The 19,418-nt window shown below is 44.2% G+C and overlaps 1 protein-coding gene across 3 annotated transcripts in view; it reads left to right on the top strand.

Moving 5' to 3' along the window:
- The window catches only part of LOC124544836 (fatty acyl-CoA reductase wat-like), a 240,045-nt gene that overhangs the window by 164,986 nt on the left and 55,641 nt on the right, over positions 1-19,418 (top strand). For all 3 annotated transcript variants that reach the window (XM_047123539.1, XM_047123537.1, XM_047123538.1), the window contains 2 exons: positions 2,800-2,951; positions 16,404-16,513. In XM_047123539.1, coding sequence (XP_046979495.1) covers positions 2,800-2,951; positions 16,404-16,513 — 262 coding nt within the window. The remainder of the gene's footprint in view (positions 1-2,799; positions 2,952-16,403; positions 16,514-19,418) is intronic.

Below are 19,418 nucleotides of genomic sequence, written 5' to 3'. Positions count from 1 at the left end.
GAGATGTACCCATCAAAGGCTTCGACACCCATTCAGCTGAGTGGTGTCTCGCAGCTGCTCTAACGGCTTTACGTGTCAATGACGCACCCCTCCGTAATCACGCCACAGGAAGGCGTAAAAGCAGGGGGGGGGGGGGCTAAAAAGGCATAAACATTCTTTTACTGCTTCTCATCACGTTCAAATTTCGTCGAATAGTTTCGAACGATCCCTAATGTTTTCACATGTATACCAGAGCAAAAATTGCGGTCAAACTACATTCCAAAGTGATCCATCGCGTTTATTGGGGTTACAGGCCTACGATGTCTGACCAAAAGAAAACTACCATTTTAGATTGCACTGAAGATGCCTTAAAGGTTGGAAGAAATAAAATACATAGCAGCAAGAAAAGCCGGTTTTTAACTACAAAACGCAAGGGTACGGACATGTCTGCGTCAACGGTTCGGCATCGTCTTCTGCGGGCTGGTGCACTCATGCCGCTGCGTGTGCTTCCATTGACCAGAACCCACCAACGCCGCAGACTGCAATAGCCACTTGAACGCCGACACTGTCATGCTGAGTGGCAAAATGAAGTGTTTTCAAACGAGTCCTGCTTCAACTTGTCCTACAGTGATGGTCGCTTACGTGTCCGATGCCGCCGTAGTAAACGCAATAGGGCAGACTGTACATTATCGAGCAGCACAGCGGACAAACGCCAAATGTGATGGTTTGGGGCGCCATTATTTATAACACGTGATCTCGACTCCTAGGCATTCTGACCAGCTACCGCTACATAAAGGAGGTTTTAAGGCCCGAAGCACTGCTCTCCTAGAGGCCGTTCGACATGCCATACTCTAGCAGGACAACGCTAGAGTATGTGGAGAGGAATACGCAAGCCTTCTTCTAAGGACGATGGGTGCCATTTCTTCCCTGGCCTGGCCGTTCGCCTGACATGTTTCCCGTCGAATACGTCGGGGATATGGTTGGTCGGCAACTTGTTGGTTCGTGTCGTCCCGCAGCCACACTTGAGGCTTTCTGGACGCGCCTACAAACCGCGTGATAGAGTATTCCCCAGCAGCATATCCAGGTGCTCTTGATTCCACGCCAGGGTTTCTAGCCGCTCTGACTGCAGCAACTGGTGGTGTTATTCCGTATTCCATTGCCACAGAGTGCATGTGCAGGACTGTAACGCTATTCATTTGTGTAGTGTCATGTCCATGCTATCATCTCAATAACTCATGCGTCCGAGTTGACAATAATAGTATGCGGAAGAAAATAGACGATGTGATAGATGGCGATCAGCTTGACTGTAGGAAAGATAAAGGCTCCAGACAGGCAGTTCTGACTTTGCGGTTGACAATGGACGCAAGACTAAAGAAAAATCAAGACACGTTCATAGGATTTGCCGGCCTGTAAAAAGCCTACGGCAATGTGAAATGGTGCAGGATGTTCGAAATTCTGAAAAAAATAGTGATTAACTGTAGGGAAAGACAGGTAATACACAATATGTACAACAGTTAAGAGGGAACAATAAGAGTGGAAAGCAACAACGAAGAGCTCAGATTAAAAAGAGCGTAAGACAGGAATGTACTCTTTCACCCCAGTTGTTCAATCTGTACACTGAAGAAGCAATGAGGGAAATGAAAGTAAAATTCAAGAGTGGAATTAAATTCAGCCGGCCGGGTTGGCCGAGCGGTTCTAGGCGCTACAGTCTGGAACCGCGCGACCGCTACGGCGCAGGTTTGAACCCTGCCTCGGGCATGGATGTTTGTGATGTCCTTAGGTTAGATAGGTTTAAGTAGTTCTAAATTTAGGGGACTGATGACCTCAGAAGTTAAGTCCCATAGTGCTCAGAGCCATTCGAACCAATTAAATTCAACGTGAAAGGGTATCAATAATACGATTCGGTGATGACATTGCTGTGCTCAGCGAGAAGAATTACAGCATGTGGTGAATGAAATGAATAGCCTAAAGAGTAAAGAATATCGACTGAGAGTAATTCGAAGGAAGACCAAAGTAATGAGAAGTAAGAGAACTGAAAACACCGAGAAACATAACATTAAGATTTGTAGGAATCATATGAAGTTAAGGAATTCTGCTACTTATGCAGCAAAATAACAAATAACGGACGGAGCAAGGAGGACATAAAAAGAGACTAGAAAAGGCAAAAAGAGCATTCGAGGTCAAGAGAAGTCTACTAGCATCAAGTATATGCCTTAATGTGAGGAAAAAATTTCTGTGAATGTACGTTCGGAGCACAGCATTGTATAGTTGTAAAACAGGGACTATGGGAAAACCAGAACAGAGGGGAATCGAAGCATTTGAGATGTGGCGATACTGAACGATGTTGGAATTTAGATGTACCTATAAGGCAAGGAATGAGGAGGTTCTCCGCAGATTCGGTGAGGAATGGAATGTACGGAAAACACTGAGAAGAAGAAGGAACAGGATGGTAGGACATTTGTTATGACATCAGAAAATGACTTCCATGGTACTAGATGGAGCTGTAGAGAGCAAAAACTATTAGAGGAAGACAGAGATTGGAATTTATCGATCAAATAGTTGAGGACGTAGGTTGCAAGTGCTACTCAGGGATGGACAGTTCGGCGGTCGCATCAAACCAATCAGAAGATCAACGATTTTAAAAAACAAATTTCATTGTGATCACATATCGTAGTCTTCGAGTTTCACTTTTTCCAAACAGTAGTGTGTTTAAAAGTGTTGGTCTAGTTCTCTCTGACATTTCCTCGAACAGTTTGCTGTGCTGCCTGATTTCCTGCTAAATGCTGGTGTTTTGAGTTGGACGGCGGTGATGTGTGGCAGGTGGTGGTGCACACGTCGACGGCGTACTCGCAGTACGTGCGGCCGCGCGTGCTGGAGCGCTTCTACGAGGCGCCGATCAGCGCCGACAAGCTGCTGACGCTGTGCGAGGCGCTGCCCGAGGGTCAGCAGCACGACCTCCAGCTCGCCAGCAAGTGAGTCGCCCTGTCCGACACACCGGTCCCACGGCTCCCTTAATACATCTACATCTACAGCGATACACCGCAGTCCACCTTGCAGCGGCGAGGCGGAGAGTACCCTGTACCACTACTAGTCATTTCCCTTCCTGTTTCACTCGCATGTAGAGCGAGGGAAAAACAACAATCTACGAGGCCTGTTCAGAAAGTAAGCTCCGATTGATTGCCAAATTGAAACCACAGTGAACATCAGAAATGTTTTACTTGTAACAATTAGCTACACCTTTCAGCTACTTCTCTACGTAGTCGCCGTTCTGACTTAGACTTTTGTCATAGCGTTGTACCAACTTTTCAATAGTCTCATCATAGAAGGCAGCCGCCAGTGCTTTCCGCTAATTCTCCACGCTGGCCTACACCTCGTTGTCTGTGTCAAAATGTTGTCTTCAAAGACAGCGGTTCATGTGACCAGAGATGAAACTCAGGGGGAGACAATTGCGGACTGTATTGTGGGTAATCTCACATTTCCATTTGAAAACGATGCAGAAGCATCTTCATTGCCCCTGCAGAATGCGGCTGAGAATTGTCTTGAAGAAGAAACAGCACGACAGTTATGTAATGTTAGCTGCATAGCTTCAGGCGAAATTTCTCACCAGGCCCTCGTACTTTGCGGCAGACACTATTTTCTAGACATCTTTACGCACTCACTGCGAGCTCAGAAATGAGAAGAGCGACGTGATGCTAACTGGGGTTATACTAGAGACACTACCCAATACATCTGTGCAAAGCTTTATCGGATTTTCATAGTCGTTTCCATTTCGCGACCGATCGGAGCTTACTTTCTGAACGCCCCTCGTATATGTCTCCGTACGAGCCCCAAAGTCTGGTATCTTCGTGGCTCTTACGGGCAGTGTATATTGGAGCAACAGAATCGTTCTGCAGTCAGCTTCAAATGCCAGTTCTCTAAATTTTCTCAAAAGTGTTTCTTCAATAGTACGTCGTCTTCCCTCCAGGGATCCCCATTTGAGATCTCAAAGCATCTCCGCAACACCTGTTGTTCATACCTACCGGCAACAAACAGCCCGCCTCTGAATTGCTTTGATGTCTCCCTTCAATCCGACCTGATACGGATCCCAAACACTCTAGCAGTACTCAAGAATAGGTTGCACAGCGACCTATATACGATCTATTAATTGTAATTTTAAGAATTAGCAGCCTCAGTTGCACCGTTTACCTAGAATTTACCTAGGTTTCAGTCGGGATAATCCAACCTTCTTCAGATTAACAGTAACTAGCGTTTGTCCATAGCGGACATCGTCAAGCTAAAACTACAAATCCATAAATCATCGTCAGACTACAAAACTTATCTCGAACTGTACAGCACTAGTGGCTGCCGCATCGCGGTCGCGAAGAGGGGCCGAGGGAGTTCCAGATAAGTTTTATACTCTGACGATGATTTATGGATTTGTAGTTTCAGCTTGACGATGTCCACTATCGACAAAAGCTAGTTACTCTTATTCTGAAGAAGGTTGGGTTATGCTGACTGACACATAGGTAAATTCTAGGTAAACGGTGCACTGAGGCTGTTAACTATTAAAATTAAAATTAATATTTACACAGTTGCTGACAGGGCCGCGAAATGTTGAAAATATTTATATGCCGCCTCCTTTACAGGTGGACCACTTCCCTCCCCTAAATGAACCAACCAAACCGTCGCCAAAGACATGACGGTAGGGTTGGGCAGTGGGTTTGCAGGACCCTCTCTCGATACTGCAGAGGCTTCAAATCACCCACTGTAGCGGAGAGAGGTGTCCAACATCTGCACATGACACTGGAATGAGACGTTCCTGACCAATCCACTGCTTCTCCTGAGCCTGCACGCCTTAAACGGGGATTAGCAAAATGGCTCTGAGCACTATGGGACTCAACTTCTGAGGTCTTTAGTCCCCTAGAACTTAGAACTAGTTAAACCTAAGGACATCACAAACATCCATGCCCGAGGCAGGATTCGAACCTGCGACCGTAGCGGTCCTGCGGTTCCAGACTGCAGCGCCTTTAACCGCACGGCCACTTCGGCCGGCGGGGATTAGCACCTGGCTGTCTTCCCACACTTCTAAGAGGATCAATAGGGGTCAGGTTAATCCTGCACTCATCGCTGAAGAGACCACCTACGCTAAGTTATTGTTTTATCTGAAGTGCTTGCAGTACTTTGGAATTCACGCGTGTTTCCCGTCGCTAATTTCGTGGAATTTTTATACATCCACCCTTCCCAATGCTTAACGGTCGTTGTCCGTCAGTACGTGAAGTCTGTCTGGTCTTGGTCAAAGTATTGCTGTTCATTCGCGTTTTCCACTCCATAACGACTTCATCAACAGTCGACTGGGACAGCTCTAGAAGGACTGAAATGTCCCTGATGGATGTGTTACTCAAGTGAAAACCAATGACTGCTCCACGTTTGAAGTCACTAAACTGCCCTGAAGGATCCATTCTTCTGTTCCTGCTTCTCTACTAACATCACCACATTTCTCCCCTCCTTTTATACCGGCGAATCCGCCTCTGATGACGTCTAACGGCGAATTCCTTACCACATAGAGCTGTCATCATACTTTTGATCAGTCATTGTTTTGATACTCCCACCAGTGCCAAGTCTGTAGAAAGGCAAAAAATTACAAAACCAGAATTAGTGACTTAAAATACACTCATCAACAAAAGTTTGGAATATCAAAGAGTTTACTACAATGACTTCTTATAGTACAACCACTGAGGTTTGTACAATACCAAATACACATAGTTCCTTCTGAAAACAAGAACGATTGTGGTTAGTTGCAAAAAAATCATTACAAAACAAAGTAGGCTAGACGACAGCAGGAATGCGGATTCGTTCAGGAAGTCCATCCATTTGCAGGTGGAACTGCAATGTACATCTTGAAAACAAAAACAGTGAAAATCTTTATCTCATGAGGATGGTTATCAGTCTTTAGTAGTGAATATGTCCTCCCCGCACGTGGGTGAGTTCAGTTCTGCGAGGTATTCACTGGATGAGACCATCAAGATTATCTTGGGGTATGAGGTTCCATTCCACTATAGCAACTTCACTGAGGTCCTAAAGATTGTCAAGTGGATTCCGGCGATGTGCGATGGCCACCTTCAACAGGTCCCATGCATGCTTAATTACATTCGTGTCTGGGAACTGTGGTGGTCAGTGCATTCGGTTGATGTTGCATCTTTGAAGATACCGAGACACTGCTAGAGTACGGTGTGGTCTTGCATTGTCATCGACCAGAAAGAAGGTGACGCCGGTTTGACGTCTGTATGGCTTTACAGTCGTTTGTAGGATCCAGATTGCCGTAGATGGAAATTAGATGGGTACGCCGACCCATCTTTATTGACGCCCAGTGGAGTACAGTTCCACCTGAAAATGGGTGGACTTCATGAACGTATCGGCGTTCCTGGTGTCGTCTAGCGCTTCTTCAATCCGTAACACGTCTAGTGTCGTGACGCAGACCAGTCCTAGTCTCGTCAGCAAACACGACATTACTCCGTTCTGCAATGGTCCAATGTAGACTCAAGCTCATAAAGTAAGGATAATGCTGATACATGGTGAAACAACGCTCTGGTGGGCGGTTTGCGGGTTTAAATCACCTCGGGGTATGACCATGCGGTGCATTTGACCTGCGGTCGTCGCACGGTGGCGCTGGCAGCGGTCCACATACGCAGAGGTGTGTTGGTACATGTCAGAGTATGGTGCAGCGAGTAAGTGTGCAGACGTGCTAATGATGGCTGTGTATTGAAAATGACTCAAAGAACACATGTTGATGATGTTATGAGGGGTAGAATACTAGGGCGACTGGCGCTGGTCAAACACTGCAGGTCGTAGCACGAGCCCTCCGTGTGCCACAATGTGTGTTCTCAAGATTATGGCAACGATTTCAGCAGACAGGAAACGTGTCCAGGCGCTACAGTACGGGACGCCCACAGTGTACAACACCACAAGAAGACCGATATCTCACCATAAGTGCCCGCAGACGGCCACGGAGTACTGCAGGTAGTCTCGCTCGGGACCTTACCGCATCTACTGGAACAGTTGTCTCCAGACACACAGTCTACAGACGACTGAACAGACATGGTTTATTCGCCCAGAGACCTACAAGGTGCATTCCACTGACCCCTGGTCGCAGGAGATCCCATAAAGCCTGCTCTCAAGAACACAGTACATGGTCATTGGAACAGTGCTCCCAGGTTATGTTCACAGATGAGTCGAGGTATCGTCTGAACAGTACTTCTCGCCGGGTTTTCATGTGGCGAGAATCAGGAACCAGATACCAACCTCTTAATGTCCTTGAAAGGAAACTGTATGGAGGTCGTGGTCTGATGGTGTGGGGTGGGATTGTGATTGGTGCACGTACACCCCTGCATGTCTTTGACAGAGGAACTGTAACGGGTCAGGAGTATCGGGACGTCATTTTGCACCAGTATGTCCGCATTTTCAGGGGTGCAGTGTGTCCCACGTTCCTCCTGATGGATGATAACGCACGACGCCACCGAGCTGCCATCGTGGAGGGGTACCTTGAAACAGAAGATATCAGGCGAATGGAGTGGCCTGCCTGTTCTCCAGACCTAAACGCCATTGAGCACGTCTTGGATGCTCTCGGTCGACGTATCGCTGCACGTCTTCAAATCCGTAGGACACTTCAGGAGCTCCCACAGGCATTGGTGCAAGAATGGGAGGCTATACGCCAGCACCTGCTCGACCATCTGATCCAGAGTATGCCAACCCGTTGTGCGGCCTGTGTACGTGTGCATGGTGATCATATCCCATATGGTTCAAATGGCTCTGAGCACTATGGGACTTAACATCTATGGTCATCAGTCCCCTAGAACTTAGAACTACTTAAACCTAACTAACCTAAGGACAGCACACAACACCCAGCCATCACGAGGCAGAGAAAATCCCTGACCCCGCCGGGAATCGAACCCGGGAACCCGGGCGTGGGAAGCGAGAACGCTACCGCACGACCACGAGATGCGGGCATATCCCATATGGATGTCAGTTTACATGCGCAGGAAACAGTGGCGTTTTGTAGCAAATGTGTTTCGAGACAGTTTTCTCAACTTATTACCAATACCGTGGACTTACAGATCTGTGTCGTGTGTGTTCCCTATGTGCCTATTCTATTAGCGTCAGTTTTGTGTAGTGCCACGTTGTGTGGCAACACATTTTGCAATTATCCTTAATTTATGAGCATGAGTGTAGATATGTAAGAGCCCAGGTCCTTCGACTGCGTCGGCTCCGTTGGCTCAATGCAAAACTTTTTAATTGGTCTTCTGGACTGAAGACCACCCAGATGCAATCTTCTCCGCGCTGTTTGGTGTGAGATACGAATCCCTGTTTCCCGGGAGAAGTCGCTTCCAATACTTCTGGCAGCTGATGTTGGCCACCTAGGAGCCGATAGTTGGAGGAAACAATCCTGAATCGGTGTCGTCATACGCGAACGACCACTGCGAGGTCTGTCGTTCACATTTCCCGTCTCTCTGTACTGTCTCCGCAATTTAGACACAACACTTTTACCGACATGTAACCGATCCGCAAGATCTTGCTTTGTATGACCTGCTGAAAGTAAAACCACTAACCTGACTCTATCAAAGTGTTGTATGCCCCTGCGTTGCATGTTACTGCAGTGCCGAACACAAACTGAATAAAGCTGTTGTTCATACTGAACTACTAGCGGTGTGCCGCAGCGTCAGCGGTATGTTTACATGACTGGGAAACAGCAACAAAGCTTGCCACTAGCAAACAACGTTCAGTATATGGGCTTGTTTGTTTGTTTGGCTCTGAGCACTATGGGACTTAACATCTATGGTCATCAGTCCCCTAGAACTTAGAACTACTTAAACCTAACTAACCTAAGGAACATCACACAACACCCAGTATATGGGCTCTAATTGGATAATGCATGAAGTACCTAGGTCAGTGGACTACATTTTGGGATAGTATTACAAAGGAAGGAGAACAGAATTCCTGAGGATTGGAAGAAAGGAATTATAGTCCCGATCTTCAAGAAAGGGGATAAAAGGAGATGTGAGAACTACAGAGGAATCACCCTGCTATGCCACTGTGGAAAAATCTATGAAAAGATCCTGGAGAAGAGAATAAGAAGCAGTATTGAAAGTAGACTGTAAGAGGAGCAGTATGGTTTCAGACCGGGAAGATCAACAACGGACCTCATATTTGCGGTAAGGCAACTGCAGGAAAGGCACTATGAGTACGGGAAGGACTTAATCATGGCCTTTTTAGATATTGAGAAGGCGTATGACAGTATCTGTAGGGACAAGCTCTGGGATGTGCTGAACGCAAAAGGGATAGATGAAGAGATAACACGAAAAGTCAGAAAAATGTATGAGGGAAGTGAGAGTTGTGTGAAAGTGGGGAGGGAACGTACTGCATGGTTCAAGCTGGAAAATGGGCTGCGACAGGGAAGTGCACTTTCGCCTTTATTGTTTATTATTGTTATGGATGAAATCCTACAGCAAGTATCAGATGCAATTGGAGATCATAAAATGAAAGCAGTGCTTTTTGCCGATGACCTGATGTTATGGGGAAATTGCGAGAAGGAGGTGCAAGAGCAGTTAGATGCATGGGAGGCAACGGCAGCACAATATGGAATGCATTTCTCTGCAAAGAAAAGTGAAATAATTGTCACAACAAGGAAGAAGAATAGGCCAAATGTGGATATAACTTGTGGAGGGGAAAAACTACAAGTGGTAGAGAACTTCAAGTACCTGGGAAGCGTGATTGAAAGTAAGGGGGGAAACGCAATGGAAATAAATGAAAGGTGCAGAAAAGCAGCGCAGTTCTACAAATGCATTAGGGGGCTTATTTGGAGCAAGGAGGTGCCACAGAAATCCAAGGGAATTATATACCAAACCTACTTTGTCCCCATATTGGCATACGGAAGTGAGACATGGGTAATGCACAAAAGCGACAAAAGTAGAATACAGGCTAGTGAAATGAAGTTCCAGAGGAGCAGGTTGGGTGTAACAAGACGAGACAGATTGCGAAATGTGTATGTGAGGGAAAGACTAAAGGAGGAACCAGTACAGGACAGGATAGAAAAATCAAGACTGCAGTGGTATGGACACATGAAGAGAATGGATGAGGGAAGAATTCCAAAGAGGATGTTTGATCTGCAACTGGAGGGGAAGAGGCCCAGAGGAAGACCAAGAGATAGATGGGTGAAGGGAGTGAAGGAATGTGTGATGAGAAGAGGAGGGAACTGGACGAAGGTGGAAGAGGGGGAATGGTGGAAAGACAGAACACGATGGAGAGGCTTGTGTTCCCGGCAGACCCAGCCAGTGGCTGGAAACTGTCCAAGATGATTACAAACTTTTGTTGAGCAGTGTATTTAGTAAACATTCACTATGCTTCAAGTATTTACCCCAAGAAGTTTTGCTGATTGAACCTTTCCCGATGCGATAGGTGGGACTGTATGAGCTGACCTCGCCGGTCCGTGAAGGCAACCCGCATTACTGCACGGGTACACAGTCTGAATATACCTGTGTTTGCAGGCGTAAGCCGTACAGCACACACATTCTTTGTAGTTATCTTTTTATCAGCTGATTGACATTCTGGTCATGTCCATTCAGCCATCTCAATAGCTCAATAGTAATGTCCATTGTGACAATACGAAAGTAAGGACAACACAGCACCCAGTCCCCACGCGGAGAAAAATCTCCCACACACTGACCGCGCAGTACGTAGGCGGACATGCATAGTTTACTTAAACCAGACTCTACACGACGAAAGTGGTAAAATAATTAGCAACGAGCTAAGTACAGTTAGAATTTTCAGGAAACCTGGAGAAGACAGAACACACTTTGTCTGCCATTTATGAAAAGCTAGGAGGAACTATGTGGACTGCAGAACGATTCTACTGCTGCGAACGTTCAGTTCCCGTATTGACCGCAAAGAGAAGATAAGAGAAATTAGATCTCGTACGGAAGCTTTTAAACAGTCTTTTTCCCCACGCTCTATTTGCGAGTGTAACGAGAAAGGAAATGACTAGTAGTAGTATGTGGTACCGTCTGCTTGCACCGTGGAGTATGCTGGAGGGTTGTTCGGAAAATAAGGATCGATCGGCCGCTAAATGGAAACTACAGTGAAAATCCGATGGAGCTTTGTACATATGTGTTGGGCAGTGTCTCTAGCATGCCTGTCCATCGCGTTACTTCGTTCTTTTCAGTGCTGAGCACCCAGTTAGCACGTAGAGATTCAAGAACAATAGTGTCTCCCGCCAAGTATGAGTGCCAGATTACATGCAACCCCACATAACGTAACAGTCATGAATTTCCTTCTTCATGACATGCACACTGTAGGTTCAGTGAGGACTTACCTGCAGCGTTTTTGATGGGAAGTGTTTGGTCACATACTGCAGAGCCCCGTCTTAGCTCCATCTGATTTTCATCTCTGCCCAGATGAACCACTGCCAATCAAGGCAACATTTTGATACAGACAACGAGCTTCATTCCGGAATAGAAAATTGTCGGAGAGCACTGGCGGCTGTCTTCTATAACGATGGTATTGGACAGTTGGTACAACGCTACGACAGATGTCTAAGTCTGAGCGGCGACTATGTAGAGAAGTAGCTGGAAGGTGTAGTTAATCGTTGCAAGCAAAACAGTTTGGATTTTCAGTGTGGTTTCCATTTCGCGAGCGATCGCTCCTTACTTTCCGAATAGCCCTCGTATGCAGATGTAGATAAACAACATCACAATATATCTACCAGTAGAACCAAATACTAATTTTAGTCACAGTTTTCATCTTTTAGCTGATATACACTTAATAAAACTAATGTAAAAATGTATGAACAAATAAAGATGAAATACCAATAATTAACTCCTCAAGATGAATTTATAGCGCTCGAAATCTTTTCGTAAATTCGCGTTATCGAATTAAAGACGGCTCTTTTTCTTTGCATTATTCTGACAACAGTAACAGAGTCAGGGCTTGAATGGAAAAAAATTAAATTTAATCTTGATTAAAAATAAACTTTGTCAAAAATAAATTTTGTACCCCAGACAAGAAATGAGCGTAGTATCTTACGTCAATAATATCAGAGAGCTCCAACTGGAATCAGTCAACTCATAAAAATTTCTGGGTGTAATGGTTTCCAGGGAAACGAAATGGAATGTTTACCTAGGCTCAGTAATTGGTAAAGTAAGTGACAGTTCATTGGTAGGATAGTTGGAAAAGACAATCAGTGTGTAAAGCAGAATGTCTACAAAACGCTGGTGCGACCGATCCTCAAATACTGCACATAGCCGAATATGTTTAACAGGGGACATGAAGACATACACAGAAGGACAGTACGAATGGCGACAGCCTTGTTTGGCCCTTGGAAGAGCGTCGCTGAGATGTTGAAATACCTGAAGTTGGGAGACATCAACTTCTCCTACCTAAAGAGTTTCAAGACCAAGCATTGTCAGAAATCTATGAACATTCTACAGCCCCACATAGATTGATCCCGTATGTATCTTGAAGTCAAGAGCAGAGACATTTAAACATTCTTCCTGCACTCCAATCCATAATAGAACGAGAAAAAGCCCTACCAAGTCGTAAAATGTAAAGCAAGTGCTGTCTTGCACTTCACAATACACTGTGCTTTTCAGAGTATGGGCGAAATGTACATTAATTTCTTCCAGCTGGTGTTCCCCAATTCATAAACGTTGAAAGTTACAAAAACATTCCACGCCGTAAAAGTGACATAGAATGACGTACGTACTCTATAAAACGAAATGTCGTAAAAGAATAAAAAAGAAATATTTTTGATATTTGGAGGATTAGAACTGCAATCCCAGCTCACATCTATGAGGAAAAAAGCACAATAATTAGATGGTGGCTTTCTTTTCGTCTGCCCTTGTTGATACGCTAATGTCGAAGTTATAGTGATCGTAGAGTTTGAGATAAGGAACTAATGGTCGAAGCTGAATAGTTTTCTGTTGATATAAATAACTAAAGCCTTACAGAAAAATCTCAACTCACAGCACTTGTTCACAGTAACGACCCTCACATTGAAATATAATCCAGTACATTTATTTACTGATTCCCAGTCCCTGCACCAATCGTAAAATTTCTGTAGGTCTTCAGACATTTCGTTACAACTTCGTGGCGTTGCCGCTCTGCGATATGCAACACTATCATTCACCAAGACCCTCACACAGATTCCTACATTAAAGTCCGAATCCAAAGATTAGAGATCCTTTTTGTTCCGTAGACCCCCTAGTGAGGAGATCCTCATGGATGTAGACCACCTCATAGAACCAGAATACATAACACGAATTGAAAAAAAGAAAAGAAAAGAAAGAGGTATACCAATGTACCTCCCACAGACCCAGAGCTGACTAGTCCTCTTAGACGTGGAATAAGTTAAAAATGCTTGAACATGTTTTACTGTAATGGATAATGAACCAGTCACAAAACATTTTAATGTACAGGACGCGGCGGTGCATATGATAATTCTTATGCTATTGTAGCTACGTATGAAAAACAAAACCATTTTACGACTCTTATTTGTATTCATCATACTACTACAATGAGAATATCCAGAAGTCAGATCCTATGTAACACTCAAGTTATTTGAGTTAAAAATACGTGAACCATTAGGTTCTACTAAGACATTTGTCAATGGAGTGGAAGGAGTTATGCACCAGTAAGTCCTTTACACTCTTCTTAAACTGAACTTCGTTAGTAATTGAACTTCTTAAGGCAGCTGGTGAATTATTGATAATGATTGCTCGTTAAAAATGGACAAGTTTCTGAGTAAGTGACTTCAAATCTTTATGAAGATTGCTTTTATTTCTACCATTGATTCCATAGTTAGTTTGAAAAAAGGGGTACATTATTTATGAGACTTTTCATTATGGGATAAATATAGTAGGAAGTAGTTGTTAGTATCACCAGGACCTTGCACAAGCCTCTGCAGAATTTTATTGATTTCAGACGACAAGTAATTCACATTATACGCTTTTGGAAGCGGAAAACTTCAGCTTGGTTTGATGAGGTAACCCAAAAAATTATTCCGTGTGACGCTATGAAGTGAAAACGATGACGCGAGCTTTTATTTTACTTTTTTTCACTTAAGTCCTACAACATTTCCATTGCAAACAGAGATCAGCAATTCAGTATTATGCTCCTCCCAGTTGAATTTATTATCAGGCTGCAATCTCAAAAACAGGACACCGTCAACGTCTTCTGTTTTCTTGTCGTCATATTTTGGAAGTGGACTGGGAGAAAGCCTCCCACGTGTAATGAACTGCGCACTGGGTGTTTTACCTTGTTTAGTAACACAAACTGGCAAGGAATCGTTTATTAATATCCCTGAAGATTTCCATTAACCGATCTCTCGAAATACTATACGTTATTTGTTATTCATTGCAATAGTTATATCATCGGGAAACAAATGAAAATTGGCATCCGGTAATGTTCCTAATGAAAGTACGCTGACACAAGAAAATTAAGGGCCCTAAGATGGAATCTTGTGGGACACCAAATGTAATTAGTTCCTGGAACACCACATGTAATTAGTTTCCGTTTGGATGATGGCTGGTAACACAGGACTTTTTTCTACTGACACCCTTTCTTTCCTGTCAGTGAGACAAACTTTGAACCATTTTGCAACATTTCCTATTGTGCCACGATATGCTAATTTTTTTTCAAAGGATACTGTGATTTACAAAGTCAGTCTGTAATTTCTAGTCTAACGAATGAAGTAAATTCTCGCTTTATGCATAACTGATGATGATGATGAGGTCCCATACTCCTGCTTAGCGGAGGCGGTTTGCCATTGCCTTCCTCCGACCGTAATGGGGATGAATGATGATGATGATTAAGGCGACACAACAACTCCCAGTCATCTCGACGCAGGGAAAAATCTCTGACCCCACCGGGAATTGAACCCGGGACCCCGTGCGCGGGAAGCGAGAACGCTACCGCAAGAGCACGAGCTGTGGACTTACCCATAACTAGCCTACTTAAAACCGAAACCCTTCATAAATCCAATCTGTGACTTGACAACTGTGTTATCCACAGTCACTTGGCTTTGTTTATTACTTTTTCTAAAATAGACGAGAAGTCTCTCAAAAGTGAAACTCAACTGAAACTTGATGTTATTTGTTCATTTCTTTTTCTTTCAAAGAGGCTTACGTGCATGATATTGTAGCTGAATGGGAAATTTTCCAGTGACAACGACTGGTTATACAAATAATTTGATATGTTGATAGCGTTTTATGTTAAAGATTTTATGCTGTACATTACCACTTCAGGTGTGGTGAGGGTCATATTCAAATTACTGTCAAGCATGGTTCTCTAGCGGTAAAGTGCATGCCTGCAAACCGACAGCCTCCGGGAACGACTCCCGGTCAGATCACGGAAATTTTCCGTCTCCCTTCACCTCTCGACGATGTGATGAGCTGCCAGGAACGACATGTGGCTCGGATTTCTCTTTAAACTGTAGGTCGTCTTTCTCCGGTTGGATAACTGGGGTAGGTTAGGGACACGCAAGTCGCTGAAGTAGCGTCCTATAGAATGACCTGCTCCCGGCCACTGAGCCGTAGGAATTTAATGTAATTGTATTCGTATTACTAAGTTAATTATGATGAGTCGCCTGAAATATTCCCCGGCAGCAATTACTCGACCTGAAAACCCCACCTATTCAGTAACAATTACGAAATATTTGTTAAAAAATTTTGCAACGCTACATACATCATTTACTATTGAAGCTATCTGCTCATTTTCTCTGGTTCTAGCTGTCTCCCCCTCCTTATTTACGTCCAATATTGTCTTTATTTTCTTGCCTGATATATCTTTTCCTCATAATACCTTTGCTTTGATGTTTCGTTATTGTCTACAGTGTTTTGCAATATGCGTTGTAATTAATTATAACCTCCAGTTCCTGGCTGACACTGTTTCCTTTTTGTCCTATAGTATACCTTCTTTTGCATTTTTGGGGGCTTTGGCCTGATGTGGGTTACATTGGGGTGAAAGTTTTCAAATAAGGTAGGAACTTCATTAATATATGTTTCATTCATGTTCAGGTCAGAATTCTTCCCTGAAATAACAGATCTTTGGCTTACTGACTGCTCATTTGAAGTCAGAGTTGGTAGATTTTGTATTCTGATTAGTATTAACAGTTGGCCTACATATCACAACTATCACTTACTGCTGGTTTTGTAACACAATTTTGTTCATTATACATTTCTATAAAGGTATTATCAAAGGCTGTTTATGAGATTTTGCTACCCAAGTTGTGAAGTTTGCGGTAGGAATTAGGTTAAATGATAATGATAGCAACTGTCATAGATTCTTACAGGAAGAGTTTCTAAAATGCGAATTCAGTATCCCGTAAGCCACTATCTTATTCACTGATAGACAGCGTCGAGCTGTATCGAATGGTTACATTCTTCTTCGTCTTTTTTAAGGTTACTCGGTGGCTACCCGAACACATACGTCTTCACGAAAGCAGTGGCGGAAGAAATGGTGTCCCAGGAATTTTCAGATCTTCCGATAGCAGTTATCCGACCTGCTATGGGTAAGTATCCAACGTCAGTCATGAATGTAACGTCAGTGTTTTAATTAACAGCACAGAAGTTATTTAAAGCACTAAACAGTGTCGTTATACTGCAGAACCTAATGTATTGTTAATACTGTTGTATTATCTATCTCTTTGAAGTTCAAGAAAGGAAGTTGGTAGATCGTTCTTCTAAATGTCAATAAACCAAGAATGGTAGTGATTTCATCTAGCCAGCTTGAAACTCAAGCAACGTACATCAATCAATACGCGTGTGCTGTGTATAAAAACCATAGATAGCCACCTCTGATTTTAAACCTAAATAAAGTGAATGAATTTTAGATACATTGAAGCATAGTTCTCATTCCTATAGTCTTGAATACAGTTCTATCTCGTGTAGCTGTTGCACTCATCAACTGTTGGCAGGTTTATTAGTTCCACGATTCGTTTCGAAGGATTTATTTCCCCTTCTTCAGGTGGACAGCCCCGTCAAATTAGAGGAGGAGAATACTAATGATTTGTGAGAAGTGTTGCTTGAATGCCACTATAAATATTACTATCCGTGACAAGTGACTATGAATTACATTAACTGTTTTTATATTGTTTGTTATTTAGAAATTTCATTTGCTTTAGTCCAAAGTAGCGTGTATGTTTTTTTGAATTAACAATCGGTTCGTACTAACACAATTACCGGGGTAAGAGAGATTGATTTTGGACCATGGAAAGGATCTATGATGGTACTTGCCGAAAACGTAAAGCATTTGACAATATACGATAAAAGAATAAAAAAAATTTTCGTAAACGTGTCGGTCGCTGCTCCCACCAGCCACATGTCAGGAATATGTAGTCAGTTATTTAATTACAACGCATCACGGAATATTTTGTCCACATAGATACACAAGAACATTTTAGTTACATCGGTTTTTTCTCACGTTTTACAGGCAAGGAACGCGTGGAACATATTGACAAACGTAATGAATATTTAGAGTATTTACAATTACAGACAGTTTGATTGAGACGTCAATTATGATTTGTCGCATTTGCACTGAATAACAGTACAATATTATTGTATATGAAAGATTGTTACATTATGAGAAATGGCGGTTTTGACTGTGATACTGGGCAGCGTAAACACTTTTCCTGAGTTGCTGTAAAAAAGGAGACTCTCTGGATTGTCAAGTAGTCAGTCACCGTAAAGGGTAGGCTTGGTTGTCGAGCGTTGTCTGAGGCAGATGTGTGTGCTGGTTGAGGGCCTGATTTCCGAAAGTGTTACTGAAACTTGTCATTTATTAACGAAGGTAACATCCATCCACGTGCGTTAGTTTTGCATAAAGTGGAACATCGTGTTTAGTGAATACACTCCTGGAAATTGAAATAGGAACACCGTGAATTCATTGTCCCAGGAAGGGGAAACTTTATTGACACATTCCTGGGGTCAGATACATCACATGATCACACTGACTGAACCACAGGCACATAGACACAGGCAACAGAGCATGCACAATGTCGGCACTAGTACAGTGTATATCCACCTTTCGCAGCAATGCAGGCTGCTATTCTCCCATGGAGACGATCGTAGAGATGCTGGGTGTAGTCCTGTGGAACGGCTTGCCATGCCATTTCCACCTGGCGCCTCAGTTGGACCAGCGTTCGTGCTGGACGTGCAGACCGCGTGAGACGACGCTTCATCCAGTCCCAAACATGCTCAATGGGGGACAGATCCGGAGATCTTGCTGGCCAGGGTAGTTGACTCACACCTTCTAGAGCTTGTTGGGTGGCACGGGATACATGCGGACGTGCATTGTCCTGTTGGAACAGCAAGTTTCCTTGCCGGTCTAGGACTGGTAGAACGATGGGTTCGATGACGGTTTGGATGTACCGTGCACTATTCAGTGTCCCCTCGACGATCACCAGTGGTGTACGGCCAGTGTAGGAGATCGCTCCCCACACCATGATGCCAGGTGTTGGCCCTGTGTGCCTCGGTCGTATGCAGTCCTGATTGTGGCGCTCACCTGCACGGCGCCAAACACGCATACGATCATCATTGGCACCAAGGCAGAAGCGACTCTCATCGCTGAAGACGACACGTCTCCATTCGTCCCTCCATTCACGCCTGTCCCCTACGGCACTGCGTAGGATCCTACGGTCTTGGCGTGCATCCGTCCGTCGCTGCGGTCCGGTCCCAGGTCGACGGGCACGTGCAACTTCCGCCGACCACTGGCGACAACATCGATGTACTGTGGAGACCTCACGCCCCACGTGTTGAGCAATTCGGCGGTACGTCCACCCGGCCTCCCGCATGCCCACTATACGCCCTCGCTCAAAGTCCGTCAACTGCACATACGGTTCACGTCCACGCTGTCGCGGCATGCTACCAGTGTTAAAGACTGCGATGGAGCTCCGTATGCCACGGCAAACTGACTGACACTGACGGCGGCGGTGCACAAATGCTGCGCAGCTAGCGCCATTCGACGGCCAACACCGCGGTTCCTGGTGTGTCCGCTGTGCCGTGCGTGTGATCATTGCTTGTACAGCCCTCTCGCAGTGTCCGGATCAAGTATGGTGGGTCTGACACACCGGTGTCAATGTGTTCTTTTTTCCATTTCCAGGAGTGTATTTTCAGTTCTGCTTTGTATATTTTTGCATCTCGCTTTGTTTGACTTTCCTTACTGTTGTATCAGTATCTCGTGAATTCATGGATTCAGAATAGCAATGCGTCAATCTTCACTCCTATTAGTTTTTAACGCTGAGTACAAATTTTGTTTGAAGAACTAATTTTCATGAAAATCTGGCACTAGGTTCTTTTGAGCAGCCACATTATCTCTTTTGATCTGAGTAAACGATCCCGTGACGAAACGCGCCGCTCTTCGATGGAACTTCTTTAATATTACTCTTATTTGATGAACAACACTCAAGAATCGTTAGA

This window comes from Schistocerca americana, chromosome 8, assembly GCF_021461395.2.
Source record: "Schistocerca americana isolate TAMUIC-IGC-003095 chromosome 8, iqSchAmer2.1, whole genome shotgun sequence".
NCBI classification, from domain to species: domain Eukaryota; kingdom Metazoa; phylum Arthropoda; class Insecta; order Orthoptera; family Acrididae; genus Schistocerca; species Schistocerca americana.
The sequence above is the reverse complement of the archived record's forward strand: the minus strand, read 5'-3'. Positions and strand labels throughout refer to the sequence as shown.